Source organism: Syngnathus floridae, chromosome 13, assembly GCF_059516105.1.
Source record: "Syngnathus floridae isolate MCC-2025c chromosome 13, RoL_Sflo_1.0, whole genome shotgun sequence".
NCBI lineage: Eukaryota > Metazoa > Chordata > Actinopteri > Syngnathiformes > Syngnathidae > Syngnathus > Syngnathus floridae.
In genome coordinates this window covers 6,780,261-6,799,426 of record NC_142425.1, presented here as the reverse complement: position 1 = coordinate 6,799,426, position 19,166 = coordinate 6,780,261, and the positions used below count along the sequence as shown (strand labels likewise).

The 19,166-nt window shown below is 40.3% G+C and overlaps 1 protein-coding gene across 7 annotated transcripts; it reads left to right on the top strand.

Annotated features, from left to right (window-relative positions):
- Window positions 1–303: 303 nt before the first annotated feature.
- On the top strand, window positions 304–16,079 carry opa1 (OPA1 mitochondrial dynamin like GTPase). Of its 7 annotated transcripts, none has more exons than XM_088394509.1 (31): window positions 304–478; window positions 1,332–1,647; window positions 2,102–2,198; window positions 2,340–2,447; window positions 3,336–3,389; window positions 4,191–4,267; window positions 5,561–5,719; window positions 7,147–7,200; window positions 7,435–7,539; window positions 7,645–7,731; window positions 7,960–8,073; window positions 8,187–8,267; window positions 8,340–8,414; window positions 8,518–8,589; window positions 8,905–9,004; window positions 9,091–9,221; window positions 9,404–9,476; window positions 9,633–9,705; window positions 9,824–9,939; window positions 10,797–10,861; window positions 11,013–11,089; window positions 11,479–11,644; window positions 11,784–11,936; window positions 12,040–12,148; window positions 12,659–12,738; window positions 13,149–13,289; window positions 13,371–13,487; window positions 13,565–13,658; window positions 13,797–13,907; window positions 14,558–14,627; window positions 14,714–16,079. In XM_088394509.1, exons 1-30 carry the CDS (start codon window positions 420–422, stop codon window positions 14,620–14,622), a joined length of 3,129 nt encoding a protein of 1,042 aa, XP_088250635.1. In that variant the 5' UTR covers window positions 304–419; the 3' UTR covers window positions 14,623–14,627; window positions 14,714–16,079. The 7 variants fall into 7 exon arrangements, with proteins under 7 accessions (XP_088250635.1, XP_088250634.1, XP_088250633.1 ...); XM_088394508.1 differs by having other exon boundaries at window positions 1,329–1,647; window positions 5,564–5,719; XM_088394507.1 differs by having other exon boundaries at window positions 1,329–1,647.
- The last annotated feature ends 3,087 nt before the right edge of the window (window positions 16,080–19,166 follow it).

The following is a 19,166-nucleotide window of genomic DNA, read 5'->3' as shown; positions in this document are numbered from 1 at the left end:
TCCACAGATCACCTTGTCTTTACTAGAATGTGAAACCACATTCAGTCGGTTTTGACGGGCATCAATTTAGGAGTACAATAGTAAAATCTAGGCGCTTTTTAATTATGTTTATTGGAGTTTTTTATACTTGCACTTTATACTATAATTATTTGATGTCATTTTAAATTGATGAATTTGTAAATATTTAATATTTTATTTTGGGACACGTGAAGGTACGGAAGAGGATTAGGGCCAGTGAAGAAACTATTCTGACTTTTAATCAAGTTCGGAACCTTTGCGCTGGTGGGTTGCGTCAGGACTGATTTCTTTGCAGGACTACAATACCGGAAGTGGGCTGTCATTCTAGCCCTGTGTCCTTTAGCTAACAAACAGGCTAGGTGTGTACCCTGTGGAAAGATGCATCGGGATATGTTTTATGTATGACTTTTCTGTGTCATCTTGCTGGCAACATGTTGCGCGTTGGAGGTAAAGTTACATGGTAAGTTTGCATTTTATACAAAAACGGGCTCATCATTTACTAGTCGTCTACGAAGAGGAACGTGCAGCACTAGCCTACCTGGCTCTCTTAGGAAAGCCATGTTAATTGTTTCTCATTTGATTTCTCAGTAAATACCTGTGCATATAAAGTTGCTCAAATATGCTAACACATTCCAAGCAATATGTAGAATGTCATTATACAGTCCGTGAGTGGGCCTTACCTGGATCTATGTTGTCGTTAGCTTCGTCAGACGACCAACTAGCATGATGAAGATAACGGATGATGTCTCTAAGTCAATGTACATTTTTCACAAGTAATGTTTTAATGCATTACCTTCATCACAAATACATAGTTTTATGATTTCTGGTTGTTTACGCTCATACATTTCTACTCGATGTCTTGGATTGTCACAATACCAAAATTGTCACTTCAATACTATACCTGTATAGAAAAAGAGCTTGATGGATGATGAACATGAAAGTTCATCTTCTTTGTAACTTTGTTGTTTAAAACTAAGTTTAGGTTGTAGGGGGTGTCACAGAAAATTTACATTTACAGTGTGAAAAGTGCAGAAACCAGCACGCATATCTTCTTTTTCCCCCTGACTAAATGTATGGACAGTTCATAATTGCTCATGTTTATGAACTCAGTAGAGCCAAGTGGTGTATTGTAGTGCAATAGCGAGCATGATGCCAGATTTGATTTGAATTCATTCCATGATCTTATCCATTTCATTCCAGTTATACCATTGTATAGGTTGTAGCTGTTTAAGCACCAATTTCTTTTTTTTTTTTTTTTACCGCATATTGGTGGTGTCTTTGGATAACCTCCAACTGTTTTGTTCTGTTAGCAGGGCATGCAGGAATGTGGTCCCCACCAGGACAGGGGTAAAATTTCGCATACCACTTCAGAAGCTGCACCCTCTGTACCGCGCCATCCACCACCGTTATTATGGAAACACCAACACTCAGCGTCCACCTCATCGCACAGCGGCCCGTTATTTCACTTCCATGTCACGGTTGCCCATGCGGCCACCTAAGCTGGGATCGGGGGGCCGGGGCTACCAGCAGAAGCGCAACTTCTGGGTGGCCCGACTGGCTGCGAGGCTGCTGAAGCTACGATACATTCTGCTTGGCAGCGCAGTGGGAGGAGGATACACGGCTAAGAAGGTATGCATTCCATCTATGTGTCTGTGTCCCCCCCTTATCATCCAGGGCAAGGTTGTAATTGAGCAGTGATGTACAACCATTTTTGTTCCATGGAATGGTTCAAACGAGTTCATGTTTTTTTTTGGTTTTTTTTGGGCCAGCAACTATTTGCCGTCAGGGAAAAAAAAGGGCATTAACAAACAACGCTTCCTCCTGCACCGCTGCTGTATCAACAATGTCATCAAGCCATCAAGTGTTTTCCACTTACATATTTGAAGTTACCTAACCCATTTTTACTCCTTCAATACTTCTCATGGGCACTTTTTTACCCAGGTCTCAGTCCACAGTTAGGAGTCAGTGCTACTTGCTGATCACAGAAATCCTATACCTCCCCCAACTAAAAAAGAGATTCATCATAAAAGATAGCATTATGTTTTAGTGCGCAGCTTGCTCACTTATATCAATTTACTTTTAGACCTATGATGAGTGGAAGGATATGCTGCCTGATTTGAGCGAATACAACTGGGTCATTCCTGACTTTGTGTGGGAACTCAGCGAACAAATAGATCTTGGTAAGTGTTGTCATTGTTATGCTCTTAAGTAAAAGTCAAAAAACAAACTTGGTCATACCGTATTACAGTTGAAAATATTGATGACTAGATTATGTTTGCATTTCATTGAATTACTTTCATTGTCAGTATTGTTGTCCTCAGATAAATTTGCCAAAGCTCTACCAGAGATGGAGGAAATAGCTAAGCTCCTGCCTGACTTTGACAAAATCGGGGAGAACTTCACTTTCATCAAAAGTCTCCTGTCCTCTGGTGAGTCAGTCAACGTGCCTCATCTTCCTAAAAAGTCAAACAAAGCTTGGGGGTTGGACAGCCATAAAGTATGACATCATGTGAAAAAAAATGCAAGAGATTTTGCACCTCATTTGAAATGAACAATTTGAAATGAGAACAACTTGGAAGTGAACCAGTGTCACAGGGCAGATGCTTATGACCAACATGTAACCGACCTTAGATGTTGCAATATGGTGTGACTAATCTTACAGTCATTAAAATGAACTAAAAACACAGTCAGGGTGTAACCCGCTGTCTGCTCCTTTGCTTTGTGCGAGATTTATCTGATGATGGGTGCGGTGCCAAACACTATTGAATGACTTGACTCTAATAGTACAATGTCCATTAGAAGCTTACCGGTAAGTGTCAGTCACAACACTGATTGACCTTTTGTTTGTTCCAAATTCAAAACCAGTTTCCCCCAATGGAAGTGATGAAGTGAATCTATTCCTGGACCAAATTGTCACCATCGAACAGCCTTTTTAAGAGTAGAGGAATTTAAAAAACTAATATTTTGCACATAGTCCTTACAATCCTAGTTCTCTTTAAAATGTGAGTCCACCATATGACGAGGGGAAAATAATTGCTGTGTGCTTACTGCCATATTCGCCCATTTGCAAATTAGTTCTTATATACATGAGGCAGTTTTCACATATAGTAAAACAAATGTAATCATAATAACATTTCTCGGAATGAATGCATTGGCTATTTAAATGAAATGACACACCTTAACAATTGCTGAAGCATGTTTTGTTTTGCACGCCATTTTCATGTGGCCCTGCATTGACCATCATCCCACTGCTTCTGTCTTTCATGTTTATTTTGTTTTTTTTGTGTCGTTCCTCCTTTCTCCTCCATTATTCGCAGGTGTCAGTTTGGGTAGTGAAGTCAAAGGAGCTTCTGGTCTGCTTCTCTTGTTAGGTGTGTACACCAAAACTCACTAGTGCTACCCACCTACCTCTCATCTTTCTGCTTTTTTTTTTTTAACCGGCATCTTCATGTGGTTTTGTTCACTTGGGGAATCCTTGCCATGCTGAGATGTTGGCTTTCAATTTGCTGCCATTAACAGTCATTGCTGGTTCTGAAATTAGTGTGCAGTAGTTTTCTCACTGGGCATAGTGTAACTGTTGTCTCAAACACTCTTGAGTTTATTTGGAACCAGTTATTACTTGATTGCGTTTTAAATGAAAATCTCTTAGAATGTAGCGTCTCTTTTTTTTCAGTTAGAAATTTCCTCATGCCAATTCCTCTCATGATTATTATTACTAACTAGTATATTTAAGCCTCCTTTGACTTCCACCCTCTCTGTCTTCTGGTCCATACGTTTTATTCTAAATGGCACAATCTTGCTCAGATGCTTGGAAAATGGCAATAACAGCATTCATTTATTATTAACATTGCATCAGCCAATTTCCCCCCCAAACACAGAGTGGAATATTAAATCTCTTTCACTGAGTTGTTTATATGTTTCCTTACAGTGGTTCAAATAAAGACTATAAAAGAAAATGACACATTTCGGCATTGTGAAATAATTACCTCGTAGCCAGTGTGCAGAATCTTTGTACGGAATACTTTTTATTGGCTCATTTGATGCAAATTTACAGGCATTGCTAGATTTTCCACACATCTGACATTTAGCAACGGACATTGTCAGCTGTGGAATGTATGTATTATGCAGAAAATACCTGTAAGACATATCTAATGCTGCTGTTTCTCTTTTAGAAACTTCAGGTGAGCCGCCATTAAAAGCCACTGATGCTTCTACCGCAGCCTCTCAAGATGACAAGCAGTACAAAAAAGTAAGTTCACCCTTCACCCCAACATCTTCTTCCTGCTGCTTGGCTCTTCTTATTCACCAAAATTGCAAGATGCGTGGTCCAAGAATCTCAACAAAGGTTTTGTGTTTAAGGTGGTACATTCGGGTCACATCACTACTGAAAAAAAAAAAACATCTGGGGACCCTATTACAATGTATTCACTGTGCGGCAGAATTTGTTTATACACACTGATGAGGTGTTCTTTTATGTGTCTGGTCATCTTGCTTCATCCCACTTATACTATTTTGTCCTTCTTCTTTGTTCCTTTCCCCCACCACAATGTATGTTTTATGTATTGGTTGGTGAGCAATTGTAAAATGTTGCCCCCCCCCCCCCCCCCCCCCCCATGATGTCCTTTCCTCCCTCATCTATAATCATCTCCAACATAACGCATCAAATAGCATACAAGACAACTCAACATATAATACTAGGGTAAAGTTGGGGTGCTTCAAGTTATGTTGCTTTAATAGGGTCTACTCCTTTTTTGAAAGACTTTAAACAAGATTCTGAGGTCACTGATATTCGATGAGAGGGCGTGGCTCGATTATGTTGGTTGGATTCTTTTGTCAATCTCAGCCAAGAATACACAAAGGGTCCTTGCTTTGTGCACAGGGGCACAGCCTCACAAAGCTGGAAGCATATCCTTGTCCAAATGACGTCATTGAGGCGCCGTACCCCAAGACTTTTGTCTATACTGTGATGATTGATAAGTTATCAGATAGATTTACAATTCTCCGTGTTGCACAAAAATTTTGTCATGACGGGATGGAGTGAACTAAATTTCTGGCGTTGCACGCTCCCATGTGTTTCACCTTTGATAGAGTAACATACCTGCACTTGCTTATCGTTGTCATCTTCAGCAGCATCACCAGCCTACAGTGTTGACAGCCGTCAACTATTGATTTTTTTTTTTGCTGTGAAAATATGGGTTTAATTTCCAAGTGTAAGTAACCTTAAAGTCTTCGATCGTGATGAGGGTGATAAAGGATAAAAAAAAAAAAAAAAAGAATGATGCCACTTGCTGAGAGGTGCTAATTGTGGTATTAGTCGCCTCTCCTGCCATCAGTTTGACCTCAGCCTTTGTTGTGTTGCATTGCACTGATGATGGTGGCAAGATTCCCCTAGTTGAATCTTTGACCCAAGCTAGAACAGCAACACTACCAGTGAATGGTCCGCTATGTGTCAGCCCCATGTTGGGGAATCGCAATGGCCTTGTGGGCTGATTGCTGTTTGTGTTGCTGCTCCTGCCTGACTCTCATTATGACATACCCCCAGCAGGGTCTGCTCGGCGAACTCATTCTTATTCAGCAGCAGATCCAACAGCACGAGGAAGAGGTCCGACGGGCAGCTGCTGCCAATTATGCGCGTCCCCCACCGCCAGAGCCTGCTCCCACTCCGCCTCCGAACCCCAGCCCCCCTCATCACACACGCAAGGTGAAGGTCCCACCGTGCTTAGAGCCACCCTATCCACAAAAAAAAAAAAAACACTTAAAAGGTTCACAACTAGTTTAATCTTATACCCTAAGGCTGGCGGCATTCGTCGATGGAACACACTAAAATTAACTGGCATGGGCGAGTTTTAAACTGCATGGTTGAAGTGACACAATTTCTTTTTTCAACTCAACGGCTAATGACTTCATCATCAACCATTTGCATTGACCATATAGGAAAATAAAAATATATATATAATGTGTATAATAATTTGGAACCCAGTGTACTACTTCACTGAAAAAAGTATAGATCCTTGTTTCGGCATCTGCGAATGTGGGTTTTATTCAACATTGGATGTGTGTCACTTGAAATGTATGTGCAAATAAAAAAAGTAATACGAAAGCTCAATCTGAATTAGAGACTTGGAGCAGAAGTTCAAATCCAGCCGAGATGTTAAGTAAACCAGTATTGTAGTAACCACCACACCCAACATTGCATTATACTGCCACACCCTAGAAAAACATTTTATGCTACAGATACATAGTCCGACCACAATATTATACTGCTTATATTTTAGAAAGTCCTCTAAGTATGCTCAAATCTAGACTGAGTTAATCCCCCATGATGAAAGCCCCTTCTCCCATCACCTTCACCTACAGTATATATTGTCAGGCTACAAGATGCTGTGCAGGTAGCTTGTTGGCAGGCCACACGTGGACCTTCATTGTCTAGTCCAAGATGCCACTTACCGTGCACAATTGGACTCCTTTTTCTGTAATGGAGCATGTGGTAAAGATTGGAAAACATCTGCATGGTGTGAGGTGTACTTTTTGAAATGTTTGTGGTGTACTCAAGGCGTGTGCAGGATTGTCACTTCTAAATACAATTATTTCTTTCTTATTAACATTCCAAACAATCTTAACACTGTTTGTGCATTCCATCAAGACTTAACGGACTTTTGACCATTCTGCAGTTTTATGTCTTTACTGTCTTCCTACCAAATCCCATTTCTTCCTTTGAGGTGTCTCCCGTGTATTGTTGTTCATAATTGAAACAAATCTGCTGCACATGTACAAAATATGTACCTGATTGGGGTTTGAATATACAATCACAATTTAATTGCCTGTGAACGATTTTGTGATCTCTGTATCAATGTCGGAGAGCTCATGTCATGTGAACCTTTCTTTTACATCACCACAGGTGAAAAGAACAGAACCTTGGCAGAATATGGACTGTGTGCCTGACTTTGTTTTCCCCCAGTCTTTTTATTCTTCGTCATACATTTATTTAAATTTGTCTTGTTACAATGTGCAACTACCAAGTGATTGTTGTGTGACTTAAAGGTGACCCGAAGGTCATGCAAAAAAGAAGAATTAACTCAATTTGTTATTGTTCCTTGTTATTTTTTCTTCCTCTCCTTTGATTACTAGTCCTCAGATAAAGAAAAGATAGATCAGCTCCAAGAAGACCTTCTTCGTACCCAGGTAGACTCACAGCGACTACTCTTTAGTTTTGATATAGAATTTGATACATTTATATTATTGTGCAGTCCTGAATTATCTGAATAGTGATTTGAATCGCTAATTTGCTTTTGTTTGTTTATTCCTATTGGTCTTTATGAAAAAACAATGCATTAAATCTAGACGTTATCTACTCTGTGATATATGTCCTCTGAGTGAATGTCAAGGGACTGATTGTTTCCTGTCCTCTGTTCATAGCTTAAGTATCAACGCATGCTGGAGAGACTGGAGAAAGAGAACAAGGAGTTGAGGAAAGTGGTTCTGCAAAAGGACGACAAAGGGATCCACCAAAGAAAAGTAAAGGTTGGTTGCACTCTGTTTGAAACCCAACAATTGGTTTAATGAACAGTTTTTATTGCACCAAAGTAAACAAGGTACGTCATAATATTTGTCTCCTTGTTTTTGTAGAAATCCCTTATTGATTTGTATTCTGAAGTTTTGGACATCCTGTCTGACTATGATGCCAACTACAACACACAGGACCATTTACCCAGGGTACGAAGCATGCATTGAGTACACTTCATGAAAAAATATGTGTGTGCAATTCCAAAAACATGGAAGATAAATCACACTTATGTCACTTGCATTTGTAATTTATTTTAACACAATTATTTTGGAATTTGTGATAAACATATTTCATTTTCCAAAATGAAGCTTTTGTATTATCCTAACCACTCATGCATAATTTTTCATTCCCTCTTTTCTTTCCTACTGTCCCTAAAGGTGGTTGTGGTGGGCGATCAGAGTGCTGGCAAGACAAGTGTCCTGGAGATGATTGCACAGGCCAGGATTTTTCCCAGGGGCTCTGGAGAGATGATGACCCGTTCTCCTGTTAAGGTACTATATGGGACCAGAGTGAATATAGTTCGTTGTGATTTTTTCTTTTCTTTTGTAAGGATGATGTGCAAGAACAATTTTGTTTGATTTCACAGTATGTTTTCTTTCTGCAGGTGACACTCAGTGAAGGCCCCCACCATGTGGCTTTGTTCAAAGACAGTGGTCGTGAGTTTGACTTGACCAAGGAGGAAGATGTAAGACTATTTCTGTCCATCTAGCACAAATATACATACAGAAACTAACCTTTCTTTTTTTGTGCTGTGCAGCTGGCTGCTCTGAGGCATGAGATTGAGCTGCGGATGAGAAAGAGTGTGAAAGAAGGACAAACTGTCAGCTGTGAGGTTTGTACATTAGTTTTTCATGTGAATTGAAAGCATGAATTTATTTTTTTGTTCTGTGAATGTGTTGTCTAACTGTGAATTTGATTGTATTTTTAATCAACAGACAATATCCTTAAGTGTCAAAGGCCCAGGAATCCAGAGAATGGTTCTTGTTGATTTACCGGGTGTCATCAGTGTGAGTAAAGCTCGCTGCAGTCTTTTATTTTCCATCCGTCCATTTTCTGCACCAGTTATCCTCATTAGGCTCACAGGTGAGCCGAAGCCTCTTCCAGCTGACTTTTGGCGAGATGCAGGGCAAACCCTGGACCGGTCAGCAGCCAATCACAAGCCACTTAGAGAGCCATTCTTATGCAGTCATAATTTTTTTAGTATGACTTTTTTGTCCAATTACAGATCAATGGGGTCTTTCATTTTCATAATTTATTGTAAAAAATAACTCATGAAGTTTAAAAGAAGCCCTTGAAGTATTTTATTTTTTTTCCCTTATCAGACTGTGACGTCAGGCATGGCATCAGACACTAAGGAGACCATCTTCAGTATTAGTAAGGCCTACATGCAAAACCCCAATGCAATCATCCTTTGCATTCAAGGTGAGTTGTGATCTTGCATTTCCATTTGAAATGACTATATTGAAGCCAGCAAGGTAACAGAAAGTTGCTAATCTGCCTCCATCTAGACGGCAGCGTGGATGCAGAGCGAAGCATTGTAACTGATCTGGTTAGCCAAATGGACCCCCATGGGAAAAGGACAATCTTTGTGTTGACCAAAGTGGACTTGGCTGAGAAGAACCTGGCCAGCCCGAGCAGAGTAAGACTGCTTTCAAGTCATTTCAAATGTATTTGCAGGCTGAGGAACAGAAATGTATTTGCTCATTTATTAGAAGCAATAAACTGCTCTTCTCCTAAAGGGTGCACATCCCTTTTTTAATCAGATACTCACAGATTGCTGTTGCAGGCATTGAAAATAAACAAATCTATTAATTATTTCAGATCCAACAAATAGTTGAGGGCAAACTGTTTCCCATGAAGGCTCTGGGATACTTTGCTGTCGTGACAGGAAAAGGTAATTCCCATTAGAGCATGTGTGTATTACTTCAACATCAATCAACTAATTTTGTCAACCAGATGTTCTCTTTTGCCTTGATTTGTCTGGAGTAAATGTTTTTTTGTAATTTAACTTCGTACAACTGGATTTGTCATTCCGCCGACTCATGTACAGGAAGCAGTGGCGAGAGCATTGACTCAATTAAAGACTATGAGGAGGACTTCTTCCAGAACTCCAGATTATTGCGGTAAGTGCAAACAGTGCAGATCCTCCTTGCATTTTTTACATTAGTTTGAAAGTTAAATGCAATGTTTTATGGTGGTCGTTGTGTTTTGCTGACAGTCACGTGTGTCTTTTGTCCCTAGGGACGGCATGTTGAAGGCCCACCAGGTCACCACAAAGAACTTGAGTCTGGCCGTTTCAGACTGCTTCTGGAAAATGGTCAGAGAGTCTGTGGAGCAGCAAGCTGACGTCTTTAAAGGTAGGTCGTCTCTCACTGTGCTTCTTTCCTTCACAAATGAGTTAACGCTTCAGGCCAAGACCCAGCTATCTACCTCCACCTCACCGAGAAGCAGCATTCTTTTGAGAACAAAAATATACTGTGCATATTCTATCCCACACACTCCCTTTTTCCCCAGCCCACTTGATTGGCCATACTTTTCCTAAGCTGCCACTTTTCTCACGTTAGCTCTGCCCTCCCACAGCAATTAGTTGAGAGAATCACAGGCTAAGAGAACCAGAGATTTATGGCCCTACTCGTGCAGTTCCCATAGGCCTATTGTGTGCCATATTGATCCACTGCTCATCAAATCACACTCAGCCAGTCTCCCATCCCTGTTCAGAACCACTGTGGCACCATAACCGAGCAATTGGCCAAATCTCCCATTGGAATAGAGAGCAGTATTTTAATGTTTGGTGCGTAGAGAGATGTGTACATGTTGTGTTCACGTGTATTAGAACCAAACTGTGGACATTTGACAAAAGTGTGCCTCTGTGATAGTCCCAATTCTTCCTGTCCTTAAGGCGTAGTTAAGTGTGGAAGTCATCACCTGATATTGGTCAAACTGGCACCATTAGTGGCAGACAGTCTCAGAGTTGCCATAAAGTCATATGTGTAAAAAAACACAAAGTCATGTCTTGTCTGTGCTGGCCTTGCTTGTTGATTTATACACTTATTACCTTGAAATTTTAACCTTGATGATCATCCAATCACAAGCATCTGTGAAATAACCGCTTGATAAATTTGCTTGCATGTCATACTACAGAAAAGTATTATTTCTGTTAGTTATATGTTGATATTTGAAGTACTATACTTTTTTTTTTTTTGCTTGTTTCTAGCATCCCGCTTCAACCTGGAGACAGAGTGGAAAAACAATTATCCTCGTTTGAGAGAACTGGATCGGGTAAGACAAAAAAAAAAACACGTCATCCAGTAGCTCTGGTATGAACTTTCTCATAATACAAATCACGCTTTGGATAAACGTGAATAGATAAATGTAAATAACGTTTTTTTTAATCTGATAGTAGACTAATTATGCAGGTGTCTTTTTGCAGAACGAACTGTACGAAAAGGCCAAGAATGAAATCTTGGATGAAGTCATCAACTTGAGTCAAGTGACTCCACAGCACTGGTAAGATAATTTGTGTGCTTGCCGTCACTTCGTTGCAATCAATATTCTTGATGAATCGTCCATGGACATGAACGGGGTGGCCCGATTATCCACCCTGCTCTATTGGAGATCATGCTTATTGACAGTGCAGATGGTTATCCGGAACAAAGGGAAGGAAGCATATTGAAATATGAACATTCGTTTGTGATAAATGAGTCATAATCCTGGTTTGGTCTCATGGTGACGTGGTGCACAGGCCAGGGCGGTATTGCTCCATTGTCGGCATGCCACGAGGGGATCCAGTGGCAAGACTTAATTGTTAACAGGGTCACAGTGAAACCATATTGGAATCTACAGCCAAGTGCAATCACAGCTGATGTTAGCATCTTTCATTTTTGTTATCTTAACAGGGAAGCCATCCTGCAGAAGAAGCTGTGGGAGCGTGTTTCCACACATGTGATAGAGAACATTTACTTACCTGCTGCACAAACAATGGACTCGGGGACCTTTAACACCACCGTAGACATTAAGCTGAAGCAGTGGACTGACAAGCAGCTTCCACACAAAGCCCTCGAGGTAAAAGCTTTGAAGATGTCCGTCTATTCATTGCTTGTATGCCTGTATACAGTATAATGCAATTTTTATTGTAATGTGATAAGAGGAAATCTGTTGAAAAATGCCTTGGGAAAAAAAAAAACACTGATCTTGTTTTTAGGTTGCCTGGGAGACACTGCAGGAGGAATTTGCTCGCTTCATGGCTGAGTACAAAGGCAAAGACCAGGATGACATTTTTGACAAGCTGAAGGAGGCTGTGAAAGACGAGAGCATCAAGAGGCACAAGTGGAACGAGAGGGCCATGGACAGCCTGGTAAATAGACTGTCAACAAATTCTGGCAGACTGAATACAAGGTCATCTATGTCAGCTGTCATTTGTAATGTTCTTACAATGTTCTTGTGGTGTGTGTCATCAGAGGGTGATCCAGCACAATGCCCTGGAAGACCGTTCCATTACGGACAAGCCTCAGTGGGATGCAGCAATTCAATTCATGGAACAAACTTTGCAGTCACGCCTCAAAGACAGTATGTGCTGTGCTGTGCTGTGTGTTTCTTCCATTAGCAACGTGACAAGTGACCACCTTTGGATTCCCTCCCCCCCCAAAAAAGTGTGCAATGAGCATTTCAAACTCCCCCATAAGAAAGAAACTTCAGAAAAAGCAACTGACTACAGAAGTAGATGACCTATATTTCATCCATGCTTTAAGGGCAGTGACGCCGTTTGAAATGTTGTGGTTTGATGCATCAACATCAATAACCCTTCAGAATTTCTACGATTATGAGCTTATTGCCGATTTTTTTTTTTTTTACTGAGGCGTCAATCGGAGAAAGGTTTCCCAACACAGCAAAAGAAATTGAAGGGTTGAGGACATAATTATTTTTTTTCCCCCAATTGCCAAAATCACATAAATGCATTACCACTAATTGCAATTTTTATTAGCCATTTCAAAGTGTTGAGCTAGCTTGAGAACAAATCGATTAATTCTCTAAGGCTTTTCAAATGTCTTAAATAATGTCACCAAATTTTTTTTTCAGCTGAAGCTGTAATCAAAGACATGGTGGGTCCAGACTGGAAGGAGAGGTGGATGAACTGGAAGAACCGAACACCAGATCAGGTAGTTTTTCTAAATAATTACTATATTGACTTTTCTTCTTTTCCTAAGCCTGTTCCCGCTAAACTGCAGCGTCAGCCAGATTACTGTATCGACTTTTCATTCGATAAATAAAATGTGCATGCTAGTTTTTTGCAGACTTGATAGTCATTTACATGTGTTTGTTTACATGTTATCAACATTGTTGCGCTGCTTCTTTCCCTCAACACACACACTTACTCTCTTATGATATGTTAATATTAATGTTAATATTTTGTACACTTTACAACATTTTATTTAATCAGTCTAAGAGATTTTATTAATTTTATTCATAAGCAGTCCAGATAATGGATGGATGGATTTCAATGCCTGCAGTAAATATTCTTAGGAATACATGATTTAAGTGCTTAACGCGTATCCCCCACACTTAACAGCATATTCGCAATGAAACAAGAACAGAGCTTGAGCGCTTGCTGAAGCTGCACGATGAGCATACGGCTTACCTGGCCAACGATGAGGTCACCACAGTCAGGAAGAACCTGGAGGGACGAGGGGTGGAAGTGGACCCAGTACTTGTGAGCCCAGGATATTTGTTGTTCTCAAATAATTGTTCTAGAATGTGGTCCGATGAATAACGCCTTGATTTTTCACTCCAGATCAAAGACACATGGCATCAGCTCTATCGACGTCACTTTTTGCAAAAAGCTCTGGCCCACTGTAACCTCTGCAAAAGGGGCTTCTACTATTACCAGAGGCACTTTGTTGACTCTGAGGTAAAAGAAAATAAATGCTCTAAGTTTGTCACTCTCACCTTCAGTTATTCAAAGTGGCTGTTGCGCGGTTTCCACAGTTGGAGTGCAATGATGTCGTCCTTTTCTGGAGAATTCAGAGGATGCTGGTCATCACTGCCAACACACTACGACAGCAGCTCACCAACACTGAAGGTAAAGACCAGTGCAGACACTTAAGATATTGGGCGCCATTCTCAAATATTCAAAGTTTTACATAGCAATACATTGCTATTATAGGTGATAATATTTATATACAGTCTTGTACTTGTTGCTCAATTCTATTCTTCTCAGTGCGCCGACTGGAGAAAAATGTCAAAGAGGTGCTGGAGGACTTTGGAGAGGATATGGAGAAGAAATCTCAGCTCATCACTGGCCGCCGAGTCCAACTTGCCGAGGATCTCAGTAAGACTGAATGCATTTGTATATTTTTTGCGGGATGAAACATTGCAACACTTGCAGGTGTTCCGCGAGTGCTCAATAGGTGGCAGCAATGTTTAAGAAAGTGGGTATTTTAAAACCGTTCAAGCGTGCAAGACCATTTAGTGAAAAACACTTTAGCCTTTGCCAACATCAACAAAGGCAATGGTTGAATGGATTTTTTTTTTTTTTTGACCTTGTTTTTAAGTGTCTATTCTTGGGTCTTCAAATGCAATCTTTCCAGAATGCTCTATAGAATATTTTCACTTTACAAATGGGTTTTGCTCACAATTGCAAATACTGTCTTCAGTAATGGTGTTCAGTTTGAGCATTAACATCACAGCCAAAATTATAATGGAGGAACACAACTGTAGTGTATGGAGCATCTATATTCATCCTGCTTTTAAAATGAGTACAGGAGGTTTTCAGTTCATGATGGAGTTGTGTTCCTATGACACCATTGTCAAATATTTTTGTCATAATTTTTTCAAAACACACCCTCTTGCTTGCGTCTACTACGCACCCATTCCTGATGGTATAAATTCATTACCCACCCTGTAAAATGTAATTTTTTTTCCATTTGTGACTATTGACTGTGTGTCTAAGCGAAACCTGACATTTGTGATACTTTACAGAGAAGGTTCGTGAGATCCAGGAGAAGCTTGAAGCCTTCATAGAAGCTCTACACAAAGAGAAATAAGACAGGTAGAGTACTTTGGGAAATGTAAAACTATAGGTTTAATTATAAGTAGAATGTCTCATGTCTGTTTATCCGCCACTCTGCTTCACAGAACTGTTGAGAATTAAGGTAATGTTTCGCTCACAGAAGAAAAAAAATGCACTGATTGGTAGAATTTGATCATGATGGACTGCTGGATGCCACACACGTCACCCACAACCCCCTCATCTGAATTTAATACTCACACCTTTAAGATCTTACCTCCTTGACATTCATGGAAAGATGGACCTTAAAGGAAGGAAGATTTATCAGAAGCCTCTCTTGGAGTATATCTTTCTGTTTTGGGGGGAGCTGTCCTGGCCAAGAGTGGGACAGGACCTCCCATAGTTAAATCTGGAAGAAGACGACAAACCATGACAATGGAGAAGAAGGCTGCATGTTTGTGGCTATTTGAACATTTACCCTGTCTCATTGAGCTTTTGCGTCTCGTTGGATCCCCAGGCACCATTTGAAAATAACCAACTGTGGACCTGGACACATTATTATTTAAAGAGTCAGTGCTGGACTGGAAATTAAGAAAGCACTTATTGGTTAATTCTGTCCACAAAGTCCATACAACTTACCCTCATGTTCCATATTTTGTTTATCAGTGTGTACTTCATTTTCACTTTACACAGATGAGTACACATTCCCATGTTCCAAAAGGTTTTACAAAAAGAATCCACTTTATTTAAACGTGTAAATACAATTGGTGGAAAAAAATAAAAGGTTAGCATGTCTGTGTGTAATTTGGACTAATAGTAAATTAAAAATAATAAAACTAATAGATAAAGGAGAAAAGTCCTGCATTTCTTTCTCGTCTTTGAACACTGCATTGACACATAAGTCACAATATGCCCTTCCAAAGTTAACTGTTCAGTTTTGTCAATGTTTGTTCTATTCACATATCTCTTGATCTAGTTGTAGTCGGCAGTGATGTCGGACTGCACTGAGTTGTACTCAGAGCTGTTTCTAATATTTTGCACTTTGGCAACCATGATAGTAGAGGATAGATGATCAACCATGATAAATTATTTTTCTCTTAGAGACCAGATCATGCCCCATCTTGACTTGGAACACTCCTGACTGTCGTCCATATAAACATTCATTTTTCCTACTCTGAGAATTCAACTTAAAGGGTGTGTGTACCACAGTACTCGTGGATTGTATGTATGTATGTATGTACGTACGTATGTATTGTGTATATGGCTACAAAGATATAATGGGCTTTTTCAAACAGGTATAGTGATGTTGAATTAGCAACGCTTTACGGCACAGCACCACTCACGAGGACAAAGTGCACTTGTCTGAAACAAAATCAGTGAAATGGTTGCTTGAATAATAGTTTGTTAAAAGTCATGTTTGCAAGGTGTGATCCGTCATTTGTTCTTTATTTATTTCATTTGTGTTAACGGAAAAAATAAAATTGACAAATGACATTTTTTCCCCATGACTTCTCAATCAGCATTTGTTCAAAGGAAAGTTTATCAGACTTTCTGGGAAGTTTGGCCAACACCGAAATTTTTGATTGATGGCAAACTGGAAAATTGCAATTTTAATGTTAGATCCAGAAATTTTGCAGGACTTATTGTAACATGGGAAATTGGCAGTGCTGGAAAGAAAAAAAGAAAATAATGTAGAATAGTGAGGAGACCCTGTCACCCAGACACAAGATGTAAGCACAAATTACTCAAATTTACACTTAATTTTTAACATAACAGTTACTGTTTAAGCGGAAGTCAAAATGTGTCAATTGTTCTTTACAGGCTATCTTTTAACTAAACAGGTGATATTATTCCTTTAAACCCCCTCTCCTCCCTTTTCCCCACCTCACTTGATTGGCTACTTTTGCTATCCTGACACTTTTCCCATGTTAGCTCTGCCCTCCTGCAGCAATTAGCCGAGACAATCACAGGCTAAGAAAACCAGAGATTTATGGCCATGCTCCTGCAGGTTCCCATTGGTCCATTGTGTGCTATATCGATTCACAGCTCATCAAATCACACTCAGCCAGCCACCATCCTTGTTTGGCGCCACTGCGGCCCCTCAACCCAGCAATTAGCCTAATCGCCGCTGTGAATAGGGAACAGTGGCTTGGCATCGGGTGCATGTGGGGCTATGTACGCTTGTAGAAGCATTCACATAAATGAGAACTTAATTACTGATGTTGAACATGAGTGTGCAAAAGTCCCCAACTCCCCATCCTCTGTTCTCCTTAGAGGGCAGTTAAACATGTTTAAGTGTAAGTCATCACCTAAATTTAGTCAAACTGGCACCTTTAATTGTCTGGGAGTTAATGTTACATCATACACATAAAACACAAAAGGTCAGGTCATGTCTATAGTGTTCTTGTATTTTGAGTCACCAACACGTAGTTAATCCCATGGCACAAATTGTGCTGTGGATAGTTAGTGGCTCATGGATTGAGTAAAGGAATAGTCTATCAAGGCAAAGTGAATGCAAAAAGACTCCATATAAACTGCTTGTAAATGAGGAGGAAAATATTTTTAGTATTGTCAAGAGGGATTGTAGCAATAGACATGCATACTGGTTTGTTGTGCCCCGTTTGCATGGCAACATTTCTTTACAATCAATACTCTTGATGAATGGTCCAAGGACATTTACAACAGGGGTGGTCTGGTTATCCAACCTGCACTAGTGGATGGAAATTATGATTATTGACAGGGAAGAGAGTTATCCAGAACAAAAGAATAAATGAGTCGCAACTCTGGTTTAGTCTCTTGGGGGTATGGTATGGTATTGTTCCATTGTGAAAATGCCATAAGGGGATATGGTCTGTAAATGTGTGTGTGTGTGGGGGGGGGGGGGGGGGGGGGGGGCTTTTGTGTTTTATGTGTATGATGTAACATTAACTCCCAGACAATTAAAGGTGCCATCATCTGTGGTGATGGAGATGCACTTGAAAGTGAGTCCTCCAAAAGCGTTTCACTTTTGTTTTCTCAGTTATGCTTGATGACGTCCGCATTACCTAGGTCAGGCAAGAATCAGTGTTTTATGTGCGTGCACAAAGTCCTTATGACCATCGCCGGACAAGAAGCAATGTGAAGTGTGCGTCCTCCCAGCTGGAATGCAGCGTTTCCCCCCAGCCGACCAACACGTCTTCTAAGAGCATCTTTGTTCAAAACCATCCCTTGGACACATGTCTGTAAGCAATCTACCTAATCACGAGTAACTTCCTGTTTACTGCTTTGATTGACAACGCTGGTCTTGTTTTCAGGTTGCTTGGGAGACGCTGCAGGAGGAATTTGCTCGCTTCATGGCTGAATACAAAGGCAAAGACCAGGATGACATTTTTGACAAGCTTAAGGAGGCCGTGAAGGATGAGAGCATCAAGAGGCACAAGTGGAACGAGAGGGCCATGGACAGCCTGGTAAACAAACTGTCAATGTATTTTGGCTAAATGAAAACGAGGTCAACTATGTCGGCTGGCATTTGTAATGTTCTTACAATGTTCTTGTTGTGGTTTGCGTCCATCAGAAGGCGAGCCCAGACAAGCTTGAGAGCAACGCAACAAACCTTGACGGTCTAAGAACATGGCATCCAGCTATGGAAAGAGCAGCGGTTGGGGGTGCGAATCTGAGCTCTGGCCTTCCTGCGTGGATTATGCATGGACTGCACCATGGGTTTTCTCCAGGTACACAAGCTTCCAATCACATTCCAAAAACCTGCTTATTAGTTTAATTAAAGACTAAATTGTTTGTAGATGTGAAGGAGTATGTTATATATAACGGCAGTATAGAAAATGAATGTAGATTTTTTTGCAGGGTCTATTATTGCAACACAGAGTTGTCAAAATGGTAATAAAGTGGATTCTGATTGTGGAAAAAATGCTCAGTAGGTGGCAGCAGTGGCCAAGAAAGCAACTCATGAACGTATTCAGACATAAATGAATAAACCCTAAAAGGCAAGCATTTATTTAATATGTGAAATAACTCGTTTGCCATTGTTTATGCTTCTCTTAAAATTCGTATCCTGGCATCCTAATAAGAAATAATTGCTACAGTTGGCCAAGGCCTGTCTTTCTGTTTAATTTGCTTGACCAGGAGAGGTAACTGTCTTATAACAAGGCACACACAGGCCTTTATTAGATCTTTTTGTACTGTCAAACCTCTGTGCCCATATCCTTGAAAAGCAGGATGCAAAATTTATAGTTTGTCTAAATACACATGGATCCGGTGTTATGTTACTGAACAGCTCTTTCAACCAGCTGGTGAAGCTTGAAAGCCAAACACAAATTTGCAGGTAGAACCACCAACAAAACAAGGGTTTCTCTCCCTTAAACTTGCACACTCTTGGGAATGTCAGGACCCGCCTCGCCTCTTAAGTAAAGCCCAAACTTTGTCAAACAGACTTGACATTCTCAATTCCCAAAACCAAATCTTACTCAGCAACAGATGTGGGAATGTAGTCGGAATCTCATGTGTTGTACAGGTTTGAACCATAGCACACTCCCATGCACACTTCTTTACAGGGAATAAAATAACAAGGAAAACATGACAATGGTG